The sequence below is a fragment of the Periplaneta americana genome, chromosome 12 (assembly GCF_040183065.1).
Source record: "Periplaneta americana isolate PAMFEO1 chromosome 12, P.americana_PAMFEO1_priV1, whole genome shotgun sequence".
NCBI lineage: Eukaryota > Metazoa > Arthropoda > Insecta > Blattodea > Blattidae > Periplaneta > Periplaneta americana.
Window position 1 is genome coordinate 133,835,319 of NC_091128.1, and position 25,685 is coordinate 133,861,003.

At 31.0% G+C, this 25,685-nt stretch overlaps 1 protein-coding gene across 3 annotated transcripts in view; it reads right to left on the reverse strand.

Annotated features, from left to right (window-relative positions):
• The window catches only part of LOC138710899 (clavesin-2-like), a 167,038-nt gene that overhangs the window by 15,454 nt on the left and 125,899 nt on the right, over positions 1–25,685 (reverse strand). For all 3 annotated transcript variants that reach the window (XM_069842091.1, XM_069842093.1, XM_069842092.1), the window contains exons 2-4: positions 5,435–5,581; positions 2,843–2,934; positions 1,097–1,247 (exon numbers count right to left, since the gene is read on the reverse strand). In XM_069842091.1, coding sequence (XP_069698192.1) covers positions 1,097–1,247; positions 2,843–2,934; positions 5,435–5,555 — 364 coding nt within the window. In that variant the 5' untranslated portion in view covers positions 5,556–5,581. The remainder of the gene's footprint in view (positions 1–1,096; positions 1,248–2,842; positions 2,935–5,434; positions 5,582–25,685) is intronic.

Here is a 25,685-nt window from a genome sequence, read left to right on the forward strand (position 1 = left end):
TCATCTCGTTTTTCGATGTCTAATTTAATTTCAATGTTATCTCTGTAGGTTCTTATGGCCTAGCAAGGTCAATGTGGACATCTGTTCCTCGGAAAAAATCAATACTTTCGCGTCTGCGCACATCTCACAACATACGGGACATTACTAAAAATTAATAATATCAAGTTAGAAATATGGTCGAGCATAAAAAGTCGTATGAAACTCGCCTATAATGGTAATTAAGAAGCTCGTATGAAAATTATGAAACTCGCTTGTGCTCGTTTCATAAATATCCATACTCACTTCTTAATTACCTTCATTATAGGCTCGTTGCATAATGTACTATTATCACACATTAGAATAGAAACTAATAAAATTTGAAATCCTTAGGGTAAATAGTTTCTGAGTTATAAAATTATCAAATTTTTTGTAAATATATCACAAAAAATATCCCCGTGTAATAATAAATTTTCCTTGATGAAATATTTTTTTTGTGAAGACATTCTTCACGGAAACAAACTTCAAATTTGGTATTATTTTTTAATGTATCTTGATTAATTTGGTATGCAGAAATTTTTCTTGTCTTATTTTCCAAAAGTGAATAAAAATAATCATAATACCTACTTAAACGTCTGAAATGTGTATTTCAATAACCTTTGCACCAAAACACAATAATTTCTATTCATGTTCTTCATATTTTTCCTAATTTACTTGAAAACTTTTGTCTCAATATCACTGAAAGTACAACACCTGGATTATTTTTTCTGATATAAGACGCTGAAAAAAAATTCGTTTCTGAGTTGAAAATAAAGATTTCGTACTAAAAGATTTTCATGTGTCTTACCTGTTCAAAACTGTCCTGTTCCATTTATTACTTCTCTTTTTTTTTTTTTTTCTTTTTTTTTAGATATTTTCTGATGTATGAAATATTTTAAGACTTAAAACAAGACCATGAATTTTCAATAAAATTTGGCCCAAATTTCACTCACTGCTTACCTTAATGAAAAATACATAGACAAAAGCAGACCAAGTAAACGAAAAACTTTGACGAAAATTAATAGGTTTGCCTATAGTGTTCATAACTGTGGACTTCGTTGTAAATTAAGGCGTAACTTACCCATTTTTGCTAAAAACACACGACGGCCATGCTGATCGCTATCCTCCAGCAATGTGCAGAAATTTTGTGACAGCAGGTCTCTGTACTCCGATGCCGGTTCCGAACAAAAGTACTCTTTATTCTTCGCCTTAAATTTGTAGAATTTAACCAACTGGAAACAAATTTAATTCTATAACATAGAGCCGTTGAAGAAAAAAAGAAACGTTATTTTTAAAGTAATTATTTTATACTAAAGACTTAAAAAAACAGAACACCCATATCTCAATTTAATTACGTAAGTTGTTTTCTTTATTTCATAATCTGTATGATCCAGAGCAGTGGTTCTCATTTCTTGTTCACGGCACACTATCCTATGTAGCGAGTTCCCACGGCACACTCTCGTACGAGTTGGTAACAATGCGAGAGGAGATTAACGTACGAGTTGGCAACAATGCACGCTCACAGCTTGCATTCACCAGTCGTAACGCCATTTTGTCCGTATTCTGGCATATTTTGAGGTTGATTTTTAGTTTCATGCGGTTATTGCGTTGTGTTAATCTAACTTCAGTATTGATAAGTTTTTGATTAAAAGTAAATAAGTTGAAGATGAGTCAGTGACAATTGAATCGTTTATTTTAGAAAGGGCAAAGCCACATTTTCCCAGTTTTACAGGAGGCACAAAAGCTATTTAAATTTAAAAAAAAAATCAATTCTTCTTATTGCATCTCGGGAAGGATACTAAAGTAACTTTACATACAATTTTCAGATTTTTTAAATAAAAAGAGTGGTTTCTATGGTATTTTTTTGTCTTAGACATTTGCCCTTTCTAACTAAAACACAGGAACAATAAGAGTTCAAAAAGTGGACATATTACAAATCATTGTTTATCTTTGTAAGAGGCTCCGTAAAACAATTTATAAATTCGTTAATCTTTGATGCTACTTACACATTAGAGTTCTACGAAATGTTTATTTGGCCATTTTTCAATCTATGATTCAATATGACATTATTGTTTGGAGTGGAAGTACAAAAATTAATATTAGTCCGTTAAATTTAACACAAAAATGAATAATTAAATTCTTTGTTTGAAGAAACATTTTGATTGTCCATCTAAATTAATTTATTCTGAATGTAATGTATTTAATATTGAACAAATTTATAAATATACTCTGTTAAAATTTTATCATAACAAGTTTAACAGGCACATAATCATGACACAAGACGAAATAATAATTCAACATTAGTAGAACCTAAATGTTTCACATCTGCTGGTCTAAAGCATAGCATTAATTTTGGACCTTACTTACTTACAAATGGCTTTCAAGGAACCCGCAGGTTCATTGCCGCCCTCACATAAGCCCGCCATCGGTCCCTATCCTGTGCAAGATTAATCCAGTCTCTATCATCATATCATCATATCCCACCTCCCTCGAATCCATTTTAATATTATCCTCCCATCTCGTCTCGGCCTCCCTAAAGGACATTTTTCCATCCGATCTTCCAACTAACACTCTATATGCATTTCTGGATTTACCCATACGTGCTACATGCCCTTCCCATCTCAAAAGTCTGGATTTAATGTTCCTAATTATGTCAGGTGAAGAATACAATGCGTGCAGTTCTGCGTTGTGTAACTTTCTCCATTCCCCTCTAACTTCATCCCTCTTAGCCCCAAATATTGTCTTCAACTTTATACAAAAATATTGAAGATATTGGAAATTTGTAACTTTGTTTCCATTTGTTTACCAATAAATGAAGACTACATACCTTTTCGAACGCTTTTTCTGCATCCAGTTCACTCGACCTCAAGAAACGCAGGAGGAAATGGTCATCATTCCTCACTCTCAGCTTCTTCTCCTCTATTAAATAAAATAAGGTCACATTAAAATATATTGATAACTAAACAATTTAAAATGACTGATGGACGACACATCTGTAAAATACAGATAAATTCATCGTTATAATAATCAATCAGTTAAGACATCTGTATTTTATAACTTAATTTTCCAGACAAGAATTACAGTATTATGTAACATTTTTATATTACATTAATACTAAAATCACTGAACAATTAAGTCCCTTGTACTATTTAGAAATCTTAGTTTCATAGCAGAAAGGAAAAGTTGTTACATAAAATAATGTTATCGAACTCAATAGCTCCTTAAAAAAAACTAGAAAACATCTTAATCGGTTTATTTTTAAAACCCCGTAAGTTAAGAATTGCAAACTTGTGGGGAAAAAAACACAATTTATAAACTAGGATGTATTTGTAAAATTCTTTTCTTCTGAAAGTTAAGTATTGAGTGAATAAGTCACGGAAGCATGCCATTAACGTCTACATAATATTAAATTTGTTGCTAGACAAGTAAAAATGTTCATGACTTAAGAGATTTAGAAAATTAAGGCACAATATTTTGTTATTATATTAAGAAAATCAATAAATTTAGATTCCACCATCTATAAAGTAACATATGTGTTGCAATAATTTGTTTACTTGCATTGTTCAAGTACACAAAATGTTATAAATATTTAAACTAACCTAGTCTACAAAAAAAAGGCCTTTTTGCCTGCTACTGAGGAAATTTCAAGTGTTTAATACTGAAATTGATGCGCTGATTCCAGATCTGTAATCAGATTTATCATGGCACGTCAGGTTTTCGAGTTATAGAGCTGTAACATTAATTCTAAATCTTACTATTCAATATATTGTAAAGTCGGATATAAATTGAACTTAGTTTATATATTCTTTGCAAATTGTTATAAGCCTATTATATTATATTAAATACATTTATAAGAATATATACACTTATAATATGTATATGATGTTGTTTTCAAGCAGCATTTTTAAGGTCATGAATTTCATTCTCTGTATGCTAATATAATATCACCAGAGAATAGGGATTATAAAGAATGGACACTTCGCGTCGGTACCTTTGATGTAGCCGGACCGATTTCAATGACCTTCAAGCCAGCTAAAGCGTGAGATTCTGCTTTCTCCCTAGAGTTGGCGCTGACATCACACCAGCTAGCAGTCGACACAGCGGAAATATAACACATATAATTAATACATCTAGGTACATTATGCACTCAAATAAAATAAATTGGATCCATAAAATAATAAATCCGTCATTAACTGTAATTTCTAGACTCTAGAGTTCCTTTATAATGAGAGTTGAACGTTGACCCCAACAACTATTAAAATATGTAATGATTTGATAGCGCTGAAAATGGAAAAACAAAACTCTTACGAGAAGTAAAACCATATACCTATATTATATTATATACAAATATTACACGAATTCGATACTTAATTTTATAATGTATTATATTATTTTATAATATAATTTATGACATCTGAAATATAAAATATTATTATTACAACTAGTTTGTCACTGAGAAATAAGGAAAAGCTGTTAACTTGAATTTATTTGCAGCAAAGCGTTACTGGATTATGCAATAAGGCAGGTGATGTTTGGATCCTGTGTCTCAACTCTATTCTCAATTATTATCTTAGGGTATGCTCGATTACACTAACCTCTAGCGCTTGAAAGTGGAACTATACGCTGGCGCACAGAAAAACAAAACACAGGAAAATTCTCTCAGTGTCCATTCTTTATAATCCCTATTCGCTGATATCACCGTCTTCTGTACTGTACCTGAATAAATTGAACTTTGAGAAGGGATAATTATTATGTTTAGGAAATAGTGATGTCACTTCAGACCAATATACTGTAGTTTTGTTAATTCGGCCACAGAAGACGGTGATATTATGTTAGTCATACAGAGAATGAAATTTATGACCGTAAAAATGCTGCTTGAAAGCAACGTCATATAAGTAGCAAAATTTGATTTGTTATATTGAATTATTTCAACATTACAATTGCTTGTTTGTTAAAATGTGTATATGATAACGTTATGCAATTTCTGTTCTTTTGTTTTGTGTGTTTTCGGAAATTATAATTTCAATTAATGCTCCGTCATAAATGTTGTAACTAAAACCTTGTGCATACCTCGTGTTTATCGTATGGCTCGTCCTCTCCCACACGTTAGACGCTCTACTGTATATGCTTTGTCCTCACAAGCATTCTACAGTATATACCAGACTTGCGGTGTTTTGACATAAAATTATGCGTCTATGTTGCGACTTTTATTTTTTCACATAAAACGAAAATGAAAAAATGAGTGACTTATGGGGTTTCAAAAATAGCCGATTCATTTACATCTTGGTGCGTCTAATTGATTGCTTGGTTGTAAAAAGAAATAGTTCATTAAAGTAAAAGATGCAAGAAAAGTATAAGGGAGATTAAGTACAGCAGAAAGAAACCCCTCTACATAAAATATAAATTTTATAACTCTTACCTACGATGAGCGTGCGCAATTTAACTATTGACTCTTGAACCTTGGCCTGGTCGTCTTCAACCTTGTCTTCACTGTCAACATTGGATCTCCCAGCTGAAGTCGACTCCTGTTCTTCCGACATCTTCACTATGAAGTATCTCCCTTAGACTGATTCAAACAGAGAGACAAGAGTTGTTACCATTACGCTCAATTAATATTCTCTTACAACCGTTAAACAGTTGCCTTATCACAAAGAGATATCACAGCCATCTGAGCAATTACCAATTGAAGTTAAATAATATGTTATCAGAAAAAAAGTAATTATTTGTTTAGTCACAGCCTTATCATAACAATATAACGTTATCATTTAAACTTAATTTTAGATACAGACTTGCAATGAAGACCAAAGTCACAATCTTGTATCAATTAATATTAAACTGAGTTTATAAAACACTACTTTCGATAAATAAATGTGCAATGAATGTATATATGTGTATCAAAAAAATTTAATACAGTTTTACTCGTTTTTACTTCCATTTCGAGATAAAAATAGTTTTATATGAAACATTTTATAGCGTGTTTTGGTAAAGCCATTGATTTAATTCCCAATATGCTAAGTCAATTTAAGAGAGTAGTGTATTACGATGACTATTACACTCTTACTACGTCATACTACTTTTGACTAATAAAACGGTACGAAAGGACGTATTTCAACCAATCATGGCTACTTATCGCACAATTTTATCGCGTCCCTAGCATTTGTTTAATTTTATCGCGTCCCTAGCATTTGTTTCTTTGTTTGCCAACATTTGAAACTGCGCTGGTCTGGACGTCAAAAAAAAATATATATATATAATTACAAACCACTCCAGTCGATGCACAGCAGTTTCAAATATGACTCGCATTGGCATTCAAGAACAAGAATTACTAAAAATCACTGATCATACCTATGCATCTTCTGAAATCCGATTTACAAATAAATGAAGAGCACCATTCGGAAATCCTGAATAAGTTGAATACACCATGTAGGCCTAAATCAACGAGTTCCACTTCTATTACGCACACGTCCAATATAACATCAATTGAACCACCAACCACATTCAAATTTGAAAATTGTACATTCAATAATTATTCCTTTTAAAATTATTCATGTTTATTTTTTATGTCATCGTCGTTACTTAAAACTTTTCTAACACTTGTGTATATTAGTTAGGTTATGTTATAGCTTCTGCTATATGATATTATGGATAGTCACGTATCAGAGATTGTTTAGTATTAAGATTTATTGAAAATCATCTGTCAAGTGACGTTGATTATTGGGATTCGGATAATTGAAGTGGAATGTTGCATTTTAATAAAAATGAAACTGAATCAACAAAGCCTTCTTGACTAGCAACATTGCCATCATGTATAATAGATCGAGAACTTCTCGACGAGAAGGCATTGCTCACTACTGCCATCTAGCATGCATCTAGCGTAATATTTGTAATGTTGAGATGGTACAATAATACATTTGAAGACAGTTGTATTTTCGTAAGTCAATTAATATTTTATTGTATTGGAGTACTTCGTTACTTCTAATCTTTATATACTTTCTTCTAATCGTGTAATAGTCAATTAAATCCCACTCGAGTTTTGATTTTCTCTAGATAAATCAAAACGTCTAGTGAGATTACTGTTGATAAATTATTGAGAGAATTTTAGTTTTGTCCTTTAAATGTGTAGAAATTTGATCCGAACAAATATAACATTTCGTTCGGCGAAGGAATTTTACAACGTTACATTTGTTCGAATCAAATTTCTGTACATTTAAAGAACAAAACTAAAATTCTTTCAATAATTTATTATCATAATATTATAATGCACTCTTAAACTGACTGAGCATATTGGGAATTAAATCAATGGCTTTCCCAAAACACGCTATGAAATGTTTCATATAAAACAAATTTTGTCTCTGTAAGGAAGCATTTTAACGAACAAAATTGTATTTCGCTTTTTTGTTTCAGATATCTCAAAGAATAATCCCCTGAAATTAATGACATTACTTACGGTTGAATCTGTGAATGTGTACAGTATGTGTATATGCCTTGTATGTTTGTGTTTGTATGTTTACGTTTGTGTGGATATGTGTATTTATGTGGAAGTGTAGTGATGAGAATGATAAAAAAACATTATTAAAAAGTAACTAACATAAATTAAATTAATGTAATTTATAAACAAATTAAATTAACACAAATTTATTAGCAATGAACAGAAAATTTTAGCAATTTTCCTTGTTTATTGCACATGTTTTCCAAGTCTGAAAAAAATGGTTTTATTACATCTTCAAACATGAATTGGTTTGGCTCAATGTTATTATTAGGGCTGGCATTTTCCGTACCACAAAACAGAATTACAATTACGTACGTACCTACTTCCGGAGTGTAGGTACTGTGCGGCATACGTCTTGTAAACACTGCTCCAACACTCAGTGTCAGACAACAACTAAACTGGTTCTAAGTATCAGTGTTGCCAACACATAAATTATATTCCCGTCAGTATAATACCTTGAAATCTGTCAGAATCGGCCAAAATTTAAAAAATACCCAATAAATAAATATATAAAGCAAATTTTAACACAACTAACTTACCAATCCTGATTAAAATAATAATTCGTCAACATCTAACTTGATTACGAGGAAATCTGAAACAGGGGATTCTTAAACATAGTTCGCAACAGACAGCGCTGTTCAAATAAAAAGTAAAATCTCCCAAAAACTGAACAATTAAAAATGACTGCAGCTAAAAATGTCAATAGACGATGTAAATCGTAATTTCCACCAGAAAATCCGTCACCCGTCAAAGCCATTTTTTTCCCGTCCGCTACGTTGAAATTCCGTCAGTTTTGACGGAATTTCCGTTCAGTTGGCAACACTGCTAAGTATACGAAAAGTATGTATTAGTCGACCGAAGCCAGAGTAGTCCTGCAACCCGGAGCGCCACTTGTACTGCTCTGCGTTCGTACAGCGTCATCGCTATAGTTCACATGCTTCCAGGTTATAATGTTCATTCCAAATCGTCCAGAGGAAAAGATGTTCATATACAAAAATGTCCGTGGACACAAATGTCCAGTCAGAAGAATGTCCATTGTTTAATGTCCATGAACGAAAATGTCCAAAATTGTTTACGGTTCTGTATTATAACCGTTGGTTGCTAAGCAAGTTAGGAATACTAAGGCAGGGCGCGACGCGACATTTTGTCTGATGGTACTTGTCTTTCATTGATATCTTATCATGTGACGCATACAGAATCAGACGCGGCGCGACGGTCGGGAGCAAATACGTGGAGACACGGAGAGAAAACATCGAATGACTGCTTGAAGTTCGTCGCGAGGATACTGATAGCTGCAGTGTACTGCGCATGCGTTAGTAGTGACTATGATTGCACGCTTTCACTTTCTGCAATTACTATTGTTGTGTAGTGCACATTATTCATAATTGAGCTCATGCGGATACATTAGTTGTTTTAGTACAGGAATGATACGTTCTGTACAATCTTTGAAACAATATCAGGACAATAATGTGGTTTCTAAAAATATGTGAGAAATTGCAAATGAGATGAAAGCACCACTAATTTTGTAATGGGCCTACTTCTCTGTTCTATACTATCACTCATTGAGTTGTCGCAACACAACGTTGAATTAGTTTCGCTTTGGTCCCCTAGATGGCGTAAGCAGTACCTATCGGAGCTTGCTTCCAATCAGTCCATTTGACATAATATTTTGTCATTGGATATTATCACAGTCTACTATATACAGTCGCGAAGATCAATATGTAGTAAAAATGCAAACATGGGTAGTTGCCCACCACTAGGATCGCTACTATCGCCTCATCATCACAGATCTCTCCTAGCAGATGACAAAATATGTTACACTTTCGTTGTCGTGTTCTTTTGGAAAAATTAACACCTTCCTTCCATTATTGAAATATTAAATGGATAAAGTTAATTTATTATTTTAATGAAGTATATTAAATTCCACCATAAACTCGATACCCGCAAGAAATAGGTTAATATTATTTTTGTTTGTGCAAAACGAACTGAAATTTATTATAATCGCTTCACTCATTCGAGATTATAGCGATAATGAACTATGAAACCAATAAATATTAATTTGCATTTCCCTTTACAACAATAATATAATAACAATAATGGAAATATGAATTAATGGGAGTAACTTACGTGTACCGGTACTTGTAGTGTAGGCTTACGTAGTTAGCAAAGTGGGATGAAGTTAAGCAATAATAATCACACCAGAATTGGAAATAAAACGTGATCAATAAATTTTATTGTAACAGACTTACTTTTTCTACGTCTCTAGTAAAGTAACAAATAAAAATAACAACAAAATTAACAGCTATAATTAAAAACATATCCTTTGAAAAAAAAAGTAGGCCTAAGTTGTCTGAAAATGTACAATTATTCAAGGAATCAGCTGATACAGACGTAGAATTAGTGCAAAGCTTTTGTTTCTCAGCTGCAGGTAATAACAGAACAGGTTTATTTGAAACATCAAATAAAGTTGGAACAGCATTCCAGATTAATTTATTTTTGTTTTCATTCATAAATTGTGTGTTTTCGAAATGAAGAGAGCAAAACTTTATATTATTATAAAGATATGCTTCATTCTTTGTCATTAGATCTTTCCTCCTGCTGTTTATTAACCACTTTTTGCATCTAGAAGTAAAATAAGAAATAGATGTTAGGATTTTTCTTCACGAGCATCAATGCGAAATACGCAACGACCTAGCACTCTATGGAAATACGACTCAGTCCACTCTAAATCCAAAGTCGACCGTGGATAGTCTATTGTTTCTAGTTGCTAACCGCTTGGAGCGCTTTATCGCGAGATTTGCAAAAAATCTCCTCAAGCTTCGCGACTGTATATAGTAGACTGTGATATTATCTTATATCGCTAAAATTTTATTTAATTATTTGTTTTCATTTTTAATGACCAGATTTCTCGCAACAGAGATTTAATTTGAAATAATTCTCCTTACAATTTGTGACTGGTTTACAACCAATAAACTAGCATTAAACATTAATAAAACTAACATAATTCAATTAAAAGCCACTTCAAGTTTAATCTCTGAAACATTGGACACAACTATCAATAATATACCTCTACTAGAAACATCAACAACCAAATTTCTTGGTTTGCATATTAATAATACAATAAATTGCAAAAATCATATCAAAGAAATAACCCCCAAACTTAGCTCAGCATGCTTCGCAATTAGGTCGTCACAACAATTTCTAAACAGCAGTATCTTAAAGACAATATATTTTGCCTATTTTCATTCCATTATGTCCTACGGAATAATATTTTGGGTAAATTCTGCAGATAGTAAAAAAATATATTTTTATTACGAAAAAGAGTCATTAGAACAGTAGTTGGAGCAAAGACTAGAGAATCATGTAGATTATTTTTTAAAAAATTAGAGATTCTAACCTTAACAAGTCAATACATATACTCTATAATAAATTTCCTCTTATGTAATAAACAAAATTTTCCAACTAATTCAGTCATACATAGTATAAATACCGCAGAAGGAATGATTTTCATACGCCATCATCAAATTTATCATGCTATCAAAGGGGAGTGCGTTACATGGCGATAAAAATGTTCAATAGTCTTCCTGAAGACATTAAGAATCATAGCTAAAACCCTGCATTATTTAAGGTAAAACCAAACAAATTACTCACACTTTCTATTCTGTAGATGAATTCTTGACATTTCACAGTACTGTGTAAATATTTTAATACTATTAAATGGTAAACATATTACATTGTATAAAACATTATTTTTATTAAGGTATTAATTCTGTACATATTTCGTATTTGCATTTTATATGCATTGCATTTATATTTAAACGTAAGAATTGGACATGTTCTTTATTCTATATTATAAAGCAAATGTAAGAATATTATGGAACGAATAAATCCATCCATCCATCCATCTATCTAACTGTATATAGGCCTACTGGTACAAAACTTAACACCTGCAGGATACGCTCCTCGCTGATTTCTGATCTATTTGAAAATTCAGAAATATAATTTTAAAACAATATCACTTATTTATTTGAATATTGCGTTAATCACTATGTATACAATCCCTGATCACACGTAACAGATTTATCTATAGTAATCTCACTAGAGGTTTTGATTTATCTAGTGAAAATCAAAACTCGAGTGGGATTTCGTTGACTATTACACGATTAGAAGAAAGTATATAAAGATTAGAAGAAATTAAGTACTCTAATACAATAAAATATTAATTGACAACTACTAAACTGTCTTTAAAATGTATTATTCTACCTTCTCATCATTACATATATTCCGCTAGATGGTAGTAGTGTGTTATGTTTATCTGTTCTCTTGTTACTAGTTTGCCAACTAGAAAATCTTCATTGAATTCTATGGACGATTACTACTCCTGAAGGTTTTTTTTGTTGATTCAGTTTCATTTTTATTAAAATAGTTGCATTCCACTTCAATATCAATATATATTAAACAATCTCTGATACGTGATTATCCATAATCTCACACAGCAGAAGCTGTAACATAACCTGAATAATATAAACAAGATTAAAGGATAGAACAGTTTTAATTTAGGATAATGAAATAAACATGAATCATTTTAAAATGTACAATTATTGAAATTACAACGTTGGCAAACAAAGAAACAAATGCTAGGGAAGTGATAAAATCAAACAAATGCTAGAGAGATGATAAAAACAAATGCTAGGGAGATGATAAAAACATATGCAAGGGAGGTGATAAAAAATTGTGGGATAAGCAGCCATGATAGCTTGAAACACGTCGTTCCGTACCGTTTTATTGGTCAAATGTAGTATGATGTAGTAAACTTTTTTATCAATTTCACTATGCAGCCATCTAATGACTGCAAAAGAAGTCCCCTTAGGGTAGAATCCTGATGAAATTGCATTTGCATTACTACTTTCACATACCGTCGTTACCAAAAAAGTCATTTTCGACCGTGGAGATCCTGGTCGTTATTCTCTTTTATACGTATGTTGCCATTTCTTAACATGGGAAAGACCAATCTGATATATGACCAGAGATACAATGATTGCTACTTTTATATGATATTCGGAATTTTTAATATGGTAGTTTCTTACAAATTCTTCCTCAATTTTGAGAATACTTCTACATCTGCTCTTGTCAAATGCTGCTTTTCATTGTGCGTAATAGTTTTTAGAACGTACAGTATAGCCTCCTTTAGCTTGAGCATTCTACCTAATTTCAGCTCTCTTATTGGAATGAATACACTTAGGCCTTTATCATCTATGTTCTGAGTAAAGAATATTGCATGCAACGCATCCTTCTACCAATATAATATCAGTTTTTTTTTTTGGAACGAAGACAGATAAATCATTTCGACAACAAAAGTACATCGATTTGTTAATTTTGTTTTATTACGTGCCTTTTACTTTGTTTATTTATTTATTCATTTATTTATTTATTTATTTATCTATCTAATTATCTATTTACCTATCTATTTATATATTCAACTATTTATCTATTAAATAATTAATTAATTTTATTTATTTATTTATTTATTTTATTTTATGTATTTATTTGTGGCTAATATTTCTTCAATCCGATGTCAACACTTCAAGTGAAAATATACAATCTTCATTATTTCAATATTCTGAATGATTAGTGTGTACTTCAATCATTAGGCATATCTAAATATTATTACATACTGTGGATTTAGTATTTTGACTACATTTTAATTATGAGCAAAAATTTGACACTCGTCTAATAGAGTGCCAAATAATAATTTGCTTTACGGTGCCTCCATGTATTGCGATATTTTGCTTCATAAAATCGACGTATTTTCGAATCCTCATATTTCGTCATTCTTCTCCAGGTTAAAATATTTCTAGTCTACTTAAACTTAGGCAATTGAAGCAAAATAGAAGATAATCCTAATCACTTAGGATTTGTCAGTTATTTCGTAATACGGATATTTCAAGTAAAAAAGTTCTCCTTTCCATTGAAGTGTAGCCATATTTATTTAATTATCACGATTTGTGGTTACTTCTACCACTAACAATGAGTAAAAATTACCGTCTTCTGTATTGCAAAATATTTAAATCCACTTTTCAAAGAAATATCTATTTAAGAGATATTCTTCATGTACCTCGCACTCTATATTTTGCAAATAATTCTGTTACAGAAACGACAATATAATATTCTTATAAAGAATTTCTGTCACATACAACCTACTTTCTCTTATATTCTCCCTTCTAAATTTGTCGGGATATATTTTATAAAAATAAGTTATTTTAAAATGTTACCCTCTGTATTAATTTCTTACACGCTATATTTAATATTTCGCATAAATAAATGTACTGTTAATTATTTTAATGACGATTCCATCACAGAACAAATAGCGAATATTTACATAATATTTTTCGTACTTCAGTTTTTACACAATTAATAAGTAAAACCACATATAATATTTTTCAATAAAATGTGATATTTTCATAAAATTAAACATGGAGGAAGCTTCCTCTGCGAAAGCACTGTATCATACAAACAAATTCATTCAACTCTCGTCAAAATGAATATCTATGTCTCGAATATTTAATGAATTCGATGTCTGCTCTTGGAATGAAATATTTTATCTTCTTTATTTCAATAACTTACATGAATAGTGTGTACTATAATTATTTAGTGAAAATCGTGAATTTTCAAATATACAGATTTAATCACATACGTTATGCATATTACAGCTTGATGAAACATTGATAGAGTATATATGAAACAAACATTTTATGAGACGAGAAAATCTTCCACATATCTTTTATATAAGAAGAAGGTGTTATACTTGGGGCATTTGTTCTCTTGTAACACAAAGAAATTAATTAAATATAACAGTATATATAGGGAAATCATCTTACATTAAAATTTATAATTCAACTAACCGAATAAATATAACAAATATTCTTTTCTGTAGCATAATAAAGCCATCGAATAACTTCAATTGTCTATTATGAAACCATACTTCATATCCTTCCTGTCAATTGTCATAGTTTTACAAAATCACGCATATAAAATGCATCACGTTAGATCCTCTGCACATAAGAACGACCCGCTCCCAAGCACTCGAAAATCTTATGTCGATTCTGTAAAAGAAGACGTTCTCTACACCTATAATTACGGCATGGGACGTTTCGATTTGTGTGGAAAGTGGTTCGACGCGGCAAGTTACTGGAAGCTCTCAGACGAATTCCTAAGAATTGCTCTTGACTACAACGAAGTCAAGCTAACTAGTGTTAAAGTACACCTTAAAGACTTCACATACTCACACGTACCAGATCCTCAACAGAAGTCCGGAAACGGTGTGAAAATTATTTTAGGCCTAATCACTCAAACATCCGAGAACGTTCAGCTAAATAATTTGTCCAATAGAGTTCCCTTCAAGAAAGCCTTAAAGCGATATTTCGTTTTAATGAAAAGAACAAGTAGTCAGTACGTCTCAACAAGAAGCATTATGGAAATGTCAAACTTCACTCAGTTACTTGACCTGATGGCAGTGCCCAATCATCAGAGAAATACAAAAGTTGTCTGTGGTCCAGTTATCGACAATAATCTTCCCGAGGTTACCGATGAATTGAATTTCACTGTCATCGAAATAGGCTTCCAAGTTGAAATCAAATACCGTTACTTGTTGAATGAACGCGAACTTACAGACATGGAAGCGTAATAATTCTTAATAATCTATTATTTCGTTGCTAAAACGTGAACAGCGTCTATCCATGTTATGTTTTCAACGTTCTTGATCAGTGTAAATTATTCGCCTAGTTTCTATTGAAATCGTTCAAACACAGTTTGTCCATCTACGCTAATCCTTTCATTTCGTGTATAAAACTATGTACGTGTGAGTTAATTAATTAATTTTTTACGCCTCGCACTGCAATGATAACTTTAAACGACTCAGAATACAGGGACAGAATATTAATTTTTAGTGTTTTATAAAGTTTAATGAGCTGTAATAATGGTTACGATTCACCATATACGATATAAAACAACTTTTCTTTTCTATTTTAGTCCTTCATTCTTCACACAACCACAAAATATATACTTCCAAATTGGGAAAACACAATTGTTAGATGTATTATAAACATATTTGGCAAATACATCTTATTTATTTATTTACCTGTTTTTTATTTATTCATTCATTCATTCATTCATTTGTGGGTAATATTTCATCAATTCGATGTCAACACTTCAAGTGAAAATATATAATCTTCATTATTTCAATATTCTGAAAGAATAGTGTGTACTTCAAACCTTAGGTATACCGGTACCTAAATATTTTTTGATACTCTGAACTTGCTGTTTGGATTACATTTTAATTATGAGAAAAATAGAGTGCCAAATAATAATTTGCTTTACGATGCCTCCATATATTGTGATATTTTGCTTCATACAATCGACGTATTTTCGAATACTCATATTTCGTCATTCTTCTCCAGGTTACAATATTTCTAGTCTACTTAACCTTAGGCAATTGAAGGAAAACAGAAGATAATCTTAATCAGTTAGGATTTGTCTGTTATTTTGTAATATGGATATTTCAAGTAACAAAGTTCCTCTTTCTTTGAACGAAATTATTATAATGATATCACGACGTGTTTGCCTGACCTGGTTCCTCTGTATTCTTTACGTAAGCCTATCTGTTACGAAAAATGTTCCTGTTTCCAAATTACTCTGAAACCAATTTATACCATCACTGAGTAATCAAACAGAATAGACTTCATGCTATATAATATTCATATTTTATCTCCATGTATTATACACTCATTTAAAGGACATTATTATTTTTTCCTACACCTTCGACTATCCTTTCTATTGAAGTGTAGCCATATTTATTTAATTATCACGATTTGTGGTTACTTCTACCCCTAACAATGTGTAAAAAAAAATAACGTCTTCTGTATTGCAAAATATTTAAATCCACATTTCAAAGAAATATCTATTTAAGAGATATTCTTCATGTACCTCGCACTCTATATTTTGCAAATAATTCTGTTACAGAAACGACAATATAATATTCTTATAAAGAATTTCTGTCACATACAACCTACTTTCTCTTATATTCTCCATTCTAACTTTGTCGGGATATATTTTATAAAAATAAGTTATTTTAAAATGTTACCCTCTGTATTAATTTCTTACACGCTATATTTAATATTTCGCATAAATAAATGTACTGTTAATTATTTTAATGACGATTCCATCACAGAACAAGTAGCGAATATTTACATAATATTTTTCGTACTTCAGTTTTTACACAATTAATAAGTAAAACCACATATAATATTTTTCAATAAAATGTGATATTTTCATAAAATTAAACATGGAGGAAGCTTCCTCTGCGAAAGCACTGTATCATACAAACAAATTCATTCAACTCTCGTCAAAATGAATATCTATGTCTCGAATATTTAATGAATTCGATGTCAGCTCTTGGAATGAAATATTTTATCTTCTTTATTTCAATAACTTACATGAATAGTGTGTACTATAATTATTTAGTGAAAATCGTGAATTTTCAAATATACAGGTTTAATCACATACGTTATGCATATTACAGCTTGATTAAACATTGATAGAGTATATATGAAACAAAAATTTTGTGAGACGAGAAAATCTTCCACATATCTTTTATATAAGAAGAAGGTGTTATACTTGGGGCATTTGTTCTCTTGTAACACAAAGAAATTAATTAAATATAACAGTATATATAGGGAAATCATCTTACATTAAAATTTATAATTCAACTAACCGAATAAATATAACAAATATTCTTTTCTGTAGCATAATAAAGCCATCGAATAACTTCAATTGTCTATTATGAAACCATACTTCATATCCTTCCTGTCAATTGTCATAGTTTTACAAAATCACGCATATAAAATGCATCACGTTAGATCCTCTGCACATAAGAACGACCCGCTCCCAAGCACTCGAAAATCTTATGTCGATTCTGTAAAAGAAGACGTTCTCTACACCTATAATTACGGCATGGGACGTTTCGATTTGTGTGGAAAGTGGTTCGACGCGGCAAGTTACTGGAAGCTTTCAGACGAATTCCTAAGAATTGCTCTTGACTACAACGAAGTCAAGCTAACTAGTGTTAAAGTACACCTTAAAGACTTCACATACTCACAAGTACCGGATCCTCAACAGAAGTCCGGAAACGGTGTGAAAATTATTTTAGGCCTAATCACTCAAACATCCGAGAACGTTCAGCTAAATAATTTGTCCAATAGAGTTCCCTTCAAGAAAGCCTTAAAGCGATATTTCGTTTTAATGAAAAGAACAAGTAGTCAGTACGTCTCAACAAGAAGCATTATGGAAATGTCAAACTTCACTCAGTTACTTGACCTGATGGCAGTGCCCAATCATCAGAGAAATACAAAAGTTGTCTGTGGTCCAGTTATCGACAATAATCTTCCCGAGGTTACCGATGAATTGAATTTCACTGTCATCGAAATAGGCTTCCAAGTTGAAATCAAATACCGTTACTTGTTGAATGAACGCGAACTTACAGACATGGAAGCGTAATAATTCTTAATAATCTATTATTTCGTTGCTAAAACGTGAACAGCGTCTATCCATGTTATGTTTTCAACGTTCTTGATCAGTGTAAATTATTCGCCTAGTTTCTATTGAAATCGTTCAAACACAGTTTGTCCATCTACGCTAATCCTTTCATTTCGTGTATAAAACTATGTACGTGTGAGTTAATTAATTAATTTTTTACGCCTCGCACTGCAATGATAACTTTAAACGACTCAGAATACAGGGACAGAATATTAATTTTTAGTGTTTTATAAAGTTTAATGAGCTGTAATAATGGTTACGATTCACCATATACGATATAAAACAACTTTTCTTTTCTATTTTAGTCCTTCATTCTTCACACAACCACAAAATATATACTTCCAAATTGGGAAAACACAATTGTTAGATGTATTATAAACATATTTGGCAAATACATCTTATTTATTTATTTACCTGTTTTTTATTTATTCATTCATTCATTCATTCATTTGTGGGTAATATTTCATCAATTCGATGTCAACACTTCAAGTGAAAATATATAATCTTCATTATTTCAATATTCTGAAAGAATAGTGTGTACTTCAAACCTTAGGTATACCGGTACCTAAATATTTTTTGATACTCTGAACTTGCTGTTTGGATTACATTTTAATTATGAGAAAAATAGAGTGCCAAATAATAATTTGCTTTACGATGCCTCCATATATTGTGATATTTTGCTTCATACAATCGACGTATTTTCGAATACTCATATTTCGTCATTCTTCTCCAGGTTACAATATTTCTAGTCTACTTAACCTTAGGCAATTGAAGGAAAACAGAAGATAATCTTAATCAGTTAGGATTTGTCTGTTATTTTGTAATATGGATATTTCAAGTAACAAAGTTCCTCTTTCTTTGAACGAAATTATTATAATGATATCACGACGTGTTTGCCTGACCTGGTTCCTCTGTATTCTTTACGTAAGCCTATCTGTTACGAAAAATGTTCCTGTTTCCAAATTACTCTGAAACCAATTTATACCATCACTGAGTAATCAAACAGAATAGACTTCATGCTATATAATATTCATATTTTATCTCCATGTATTATACACTCATTTAAAGGACATTATTATTTTTTCCTACACCTTCGACTATCCTTTCTATTGAAGTGTAGCCATATTTATTTAATTATCACGATTTGTGGTTACTTCTACCCCTAACAATGTGTAAAAAAAATAACGTCTTCTGTATTGCAAAATATTTAAATCCACATTTCAAAGAAATATCTATTTAAGAGATATTCTTCATGTACCTCGCACTCTATATTTTGCAAATAATTCTGTTACAGAAACGACAATATAATATTCTTATAAAGAATTTCTGTCACATACAAACTACTTTCTCTTATATTCTCCATTCTAACTTTGTCGGGATATATTTTATAAAAATAAGTTATTTTAAAATGTTACCCTCTGTATTAATTTCTTACACGCTATATTTAATATTTCGCATAAATAAATGTACTGTTAATTATTTTAATGACGATTCCATCACAGAACAAGTAGCGAATATTTACATAATATTTTTCGTACTTCAGTTTTTACACAATTAATAAGTAAAACCACATATAATATTTTTCAATAAAATGTGATATTTTCATAAAATTAAACATGGAGGAAGCTTCCTCTGCGAAAGCACTGTATCATACAAACAAATTCATTCAACTCTCGTCAAAATGAATATCTATGTCTCGAATATTTAATGAATTCGATGTCAGCTCTTGGAATGAAATATTTTATCTTCTTTATTTCAATAACTTACATGAATAGTGTGTACTATAATTATTTAGTGAAAATCGTGAATTTTCAAATATACAGGTTTAATCACATACGTTATGCATATTACAGCTTGATTAAACATTGATAGAGTATATATGAAACAAAAATTTTGTGAGACGAGAAAATCTTCCACATATCTTTTATATAAGAAGAAGGTGTTATACTTGGGGCATTTGTTCTCTTGTAACACAAAGAAATTAATTAAATATAACAGTATATATAGGGAAATCATCTTACATTAAAATTTATAATTCAACTAACCGAATAAATATAACAAATATTCTTTTCTGTAGCATAATAAAGCCATCGAATAACTTCAATTGTCTATTATGAAACCATACTTCATATCCTTCCTGTCAATTGTCATAGTTTTACAAAATCACGCATATAAAATGCATCACGTTAGATCCTCTGCACATAAGAACGACCCGCTCCCAAGCACTCGAAAATCTTATGTCGATTCTGTAAAAGAAGACGTTCTCTACACCTATAATTACGGCATGGGACGTTTCGATTTGTGTGGAAAGTGGTTCGACGCGGCAAGTTACTGGAAGCTTTCAGACGAATTCCTAAGAATTGCTCTTGACTACAACGAAGTCAAGCTAACTAGTGTTAAAGTACACCTTAAAGACTTCACATACTCACACGTACCAGATCCTCAACAGAAGTCCGGAAACGGTGTGAAAATTATTTTAGGCCTAATCACTCAAACATCCGAGAACGTTCAGCTAAATAATTTGTCCAATAGAGTTCCCTTCAAGAAAGCCTTAAAGCGATATTTCGTTTTAATGAAAAGAACAAGTAGTCAGTACGTCTCAACAAGAAGCATTATGGAAATGTCAAACTTCACTCAGTTACTTGACCTGATGGCAGTGCCCAATCATCAGAGAAATACAAAAGTTGTCTGTGGTCCAGTTATCGACAATAATCTTCCCGAGGTTACCGATGAATTGAATTTCACTGTCATCGAAATAGGCTTCCAAGTTGAAATCAAATACCGTTACTTGTTGAATGAACGCGAACTTACAGACATGGAAGCGTAATAATTCTTAATAATCTATTATTTCGTTGCCAAAACGTGAACAGCGTCTATCCATGTTATGTTTTCAACGTTCTTGATCAGTGTAAATTATTCGCCTAGTTTCTATTGAAATCGTTCAAACACAGTTTGTCCATCTACGCTAATCCTTTCATTTCGTGTATAAAATTATGTAAGTGTGAGTTAATTAATTTTATACGCCTCGCACTGCAATGATAACTTTAAACGACTCAGAATACAGGGACAGAATATTAATTTTTAGTGTTTTATAAAGATTAATGAGCTGTAATAATGGTTACGATTCACCATATACGATATAAAACAACTTTTCTTTTCTATTTTAGTCCTTCATTCTTCACACAACCACAAAATATATACTTCCAAATTGGGAAAACACAATTGTTAGATGTATTATAAACATATTTGGCAAATACATCTTATTTATTTATTTACCTGTTTTTTATTTATTCATTCATTCATTCATTTGTGGGTAATATTTCATCAATTCGATGTCAACACTTCAAGTGAAAATATATAATCTTCATTATTTCAATATTCTGAAAGAATAGTGTGTACTTCAAACATTAGGTATACCGGTACCTAAATATTTTTTGATACTCTGAACTTGCTGTTTGGATTACATTTTAATTACGAGAAAAATAGAGTGCCAAATAATAATTTGCTTTACGATGCCTCCATATATTGTGATATTTTTCTTCAGACAATCGACGTATTTTCGAATACTCATATTTCGTCATTCTTCTCCAGGTTACAATATTTCTAGTCTACTTAACCTTAGGCAATTGAAGGAAAACAGAAGATAATCTTAATCAGTTAGGATTTGTCTGTTATTTTGTAATATGGATATTTCAAGTAACAAAGTTCCTCTTTCTTTGAACGAAATTATTATAATGATATCACGACGTGTTTGCCTGACCTGGTTCCTCTGTATTCTTTACGTAAGCCTATCTGTTACGAAAAATGTTCCTGTTTCCAAATTACTCTGAAACCAATTTATACCATCACTGAGTAATCAAACAGAATAGACTTCATGCTATATAATATTCATATTTTATCTCCATGTATTGTACACTCATTTAAAGGACATTATTATTTTTTCCTACACCTTCGACTATCCTTTCTATTGAAGTGTAGCCATATTTATTTAATTATCACGATTTGTGGTTACTTCTACCCCTAACAATGTGTAAAAAAAATAACGTCTTCTGTATTGCAAAATATTTAAATCCACTTTTCAAAGAAATATCTATTTAAGAGATATTCTTCATGTACCTCGCACTCTATATTTTGCAAATAATTCTGTTACAGAAACGACAATATAATATTCTTATAAAGAATTTCTGTCACATACAACCTACTTTCTCTTATATTCTCCATTCTAACTTTGTCGGGATATATTTTATAAAAATAAGTTATTTTAAAATGTTACCCTCTGTATTAATTTCTTACACGCTATATTTAATATTTCGCATAAATAAATGTACTGTTAATTATTTTAATGACGATTCCATCACAGAACAAGTAGCGAATATTTACATAATATTTTTCGTACTTCAGTTTTTACACAATTAATAAGTAAAACCACATATAATATTTTTCAATAAAATGTGATATTTTCATAAAATTAAACATGGAGGAAGCTTCCTCTGCGAAAGCACTGTATCATACAAACAAATTCATTCAACTCTCGTCAAAATGAATATCTATGTCTCGAATATTTAATGAATTCGATGTCAGCTCTTGGAATGAAATATTTTATCTTCTTTATTTCAATAACTTACATGAATAGTGTGTACTATAATTATTTAGTGAAAATCGTGAATTTTCAAATATACAGGTTTAATCACATACGTTATGCATATTACAGCTTGATTAAACATTGATAGAGTATATATGAAACAAAAATTTTGTGAGACGAGAAAATCTTCCACATATCTTTTATATAAGAAGAAGGTGTTATACTTGGGGCATTTGTTCTCTTGTAACACAAAGAAATTAATTAAATATAACAGTATATATAGGGAAATCATCTTACATTAAAATTTATAATTCAACTAACCGAATAAATATAACAAATATTCTTTTCTGTAGCATAATAAAGCCATCGAATAACTTCAATTGTCTATTATGAAACCATACTTCATATCCTTCCTGTCAATTGTCATAGTTTTACAAAATCACGCATATAAAATGCATCACGTTAGATCCTCTGCACATAAGAACGACCCGCTCCCAAGCACTCGAAAATCTTATGTCGATTCTGTAAAAGAAGACGTTCTCTACACCTATAATTACGGCATGGGACGTTTCGATTTGTGTGGAAAGTGGTTCGACGAGGCAAGTTACTGGAAGCTCTCAGACGAATTCCTAAGAATTGCTCTTGACTACAACGAAGTCAAGCTAACTAGTGTTAAAGTACACCTTAAAGACTTCACATACTCACACGTACCAGATCCTCAACAGAAGTCCGGAAACGGTGTGAAAATTATTTTAGGCCTAATCACTCAAACATCCGAGAACGTTCAGCTAAATAATTTGTCCAATAGAGTTCCCTTCAAGAAAGCCTTAAAGCGATATTTCGTTTTAATGAAAAGAACAAGTAGTCAGTACGTCTCAACAAGAAGCATTATGGAAATGTCAAACTTCACTCAGTTACTTGACCTGATGGCAGTGCCCAATCATCAGAGAAATACAAAAGTTGTCTGTGGTCCAGTTATCGACAATAATCTTCCCGAGGTTACCGATGAATTGAATTTCACTGTCATCGAAATAGGCTTCCAAGTTGAAATCAAATACCGTTACTTGTTGAATGAACGCGAACTTACAGACATGGAAGCGTAATAATTCTTAATAATCTATTATTTCGTTGCTAAAACGTGAACAGCGTCTATCCATGTTATGTTTTCAACGTTCTTGATCAGTGTAAATTATTCGCCTAGTTTCTATTGAAATCGTTCAAACACAGTTTGTCCATCTACGCTAATCCTTTCATTTCGTGTATAAAACTATGTACGTGTGAGTTAATTAATTAATTTTTTACGCCTCGCACTGCAATGATAACTTTAAACGACTCAGAATACAGGGACAGAATATTAATTTTTAGTGTTTTATAAAGTTTAATGAGCTGTAATAATGGTTACGATTCACCATATACGATATAAAACAACTTTTCTTTTCTATTTTAGTCCTTCATTCTTCACACAACCACAAAATATATACTTCCAAATTGGGAAAACACAATTGTTAGATGTATTATAAACATATTTGGCAAATACATCTTATTTATTTATTTACCTGTTTTTTATTTATTCATTCATTCATTCATTCATTTGTGGGTAATATTTCATCAATTCGATGTCAACACTTCAAGTGAAAATATATAATCTTCATTATTTCAATATTCTGAAAGAATAGTGTGTACTTCAAACATTAGGTATACTGGTACCTAAATATTTTTTGATACTCTGAACTTGCTGTTTGGATTACATTTTAATTACGAGAAAAATAGAGTGCCAAATAATAATTTGCTTTACGATGCCTCCATATATTGTGATATTTTTCTTCAGACAATCGACGTATTTTCGAATACTCATATTTCGTCATTCTTTTCCAGGTTACAATATTTCTAGTCTACTTAACCTTAGGCAATTGAAGGAAAACAGAAGATAATCTTAATCAGTTAGGATTTGTCTGTTATTTTGTAATATGGATATTTCAAGTAACAAAGTTCCTCTTTCTTTGAACGAAATTATTATAATGATATCACGACGTGTTTGCCTGACCTGGTTCCTCTGTATTCTTTACGTAAGCCTATCTGTTACGAAAAATGTTCCTGTTTCCAAATTACTCTGAAACCAATTTATACCATCACTGAGTAATCAAACAGAATAGACTTCATGCTATATAATATTCATATTTTATCTCCATGTATTGTACACTCATTTAAAGGACATTATTATTTTTTCCTACACCTTCGACTATCCTTTCTATTGAAGTGTAGCCATATTTATTTAATTATCACGATTTGTGGTTACTTCTACCCCTAACAATGTGTAAAAAAAATAACGTCTTCTGTATTGCAAAATATTTAAATCCACTTTTCAAAGAAATATCTATTTAAGAGATATTCTTCATGTACCTCGCACTCTATATTTTGCAAATAATTCTGTTACAGAAACGACAATATAATATTCTTATAAAGAATTTCTGTCACATACAACCTACTTTCTCTTATATTCTCCATTCTAACTTTGTCGGGATATATTTTATAAAAATAAGTTATTTTAAAATGTTACCCTCTGTATTAATTTCTTACACGCTATATTTAATATTTCGCATAAATAAATGTACTGTTAATTATTTTAATGACGATTCCATCACAGAACAAGTAGCGAATATTTACATAATATTTTTCGTACTTCAGTTTTTACACAATTAATAAGTAAAACCACATATAATATTTTTCAATAAAATGTGATATTTTCATAAAATTAAACATGGAGGAAGCTTCCTCTGCGAAAGCACTGTATCATACAAACAAATTCATTCAACTCTCGTCAAAATGAATATCTATGTCTCGAATATTTAATGAATTCGATGTCAGCTCTTGGAATGAAATATTTTATCTTCTTTATTTCAATAACTTACATGAATAGTGTGTACTATAATTATTTAGTGAAAATCGTGAATTTTCAAATATACAGGTTTAATCACATACGTTATGCATATTACAGCTTGATTAAACATT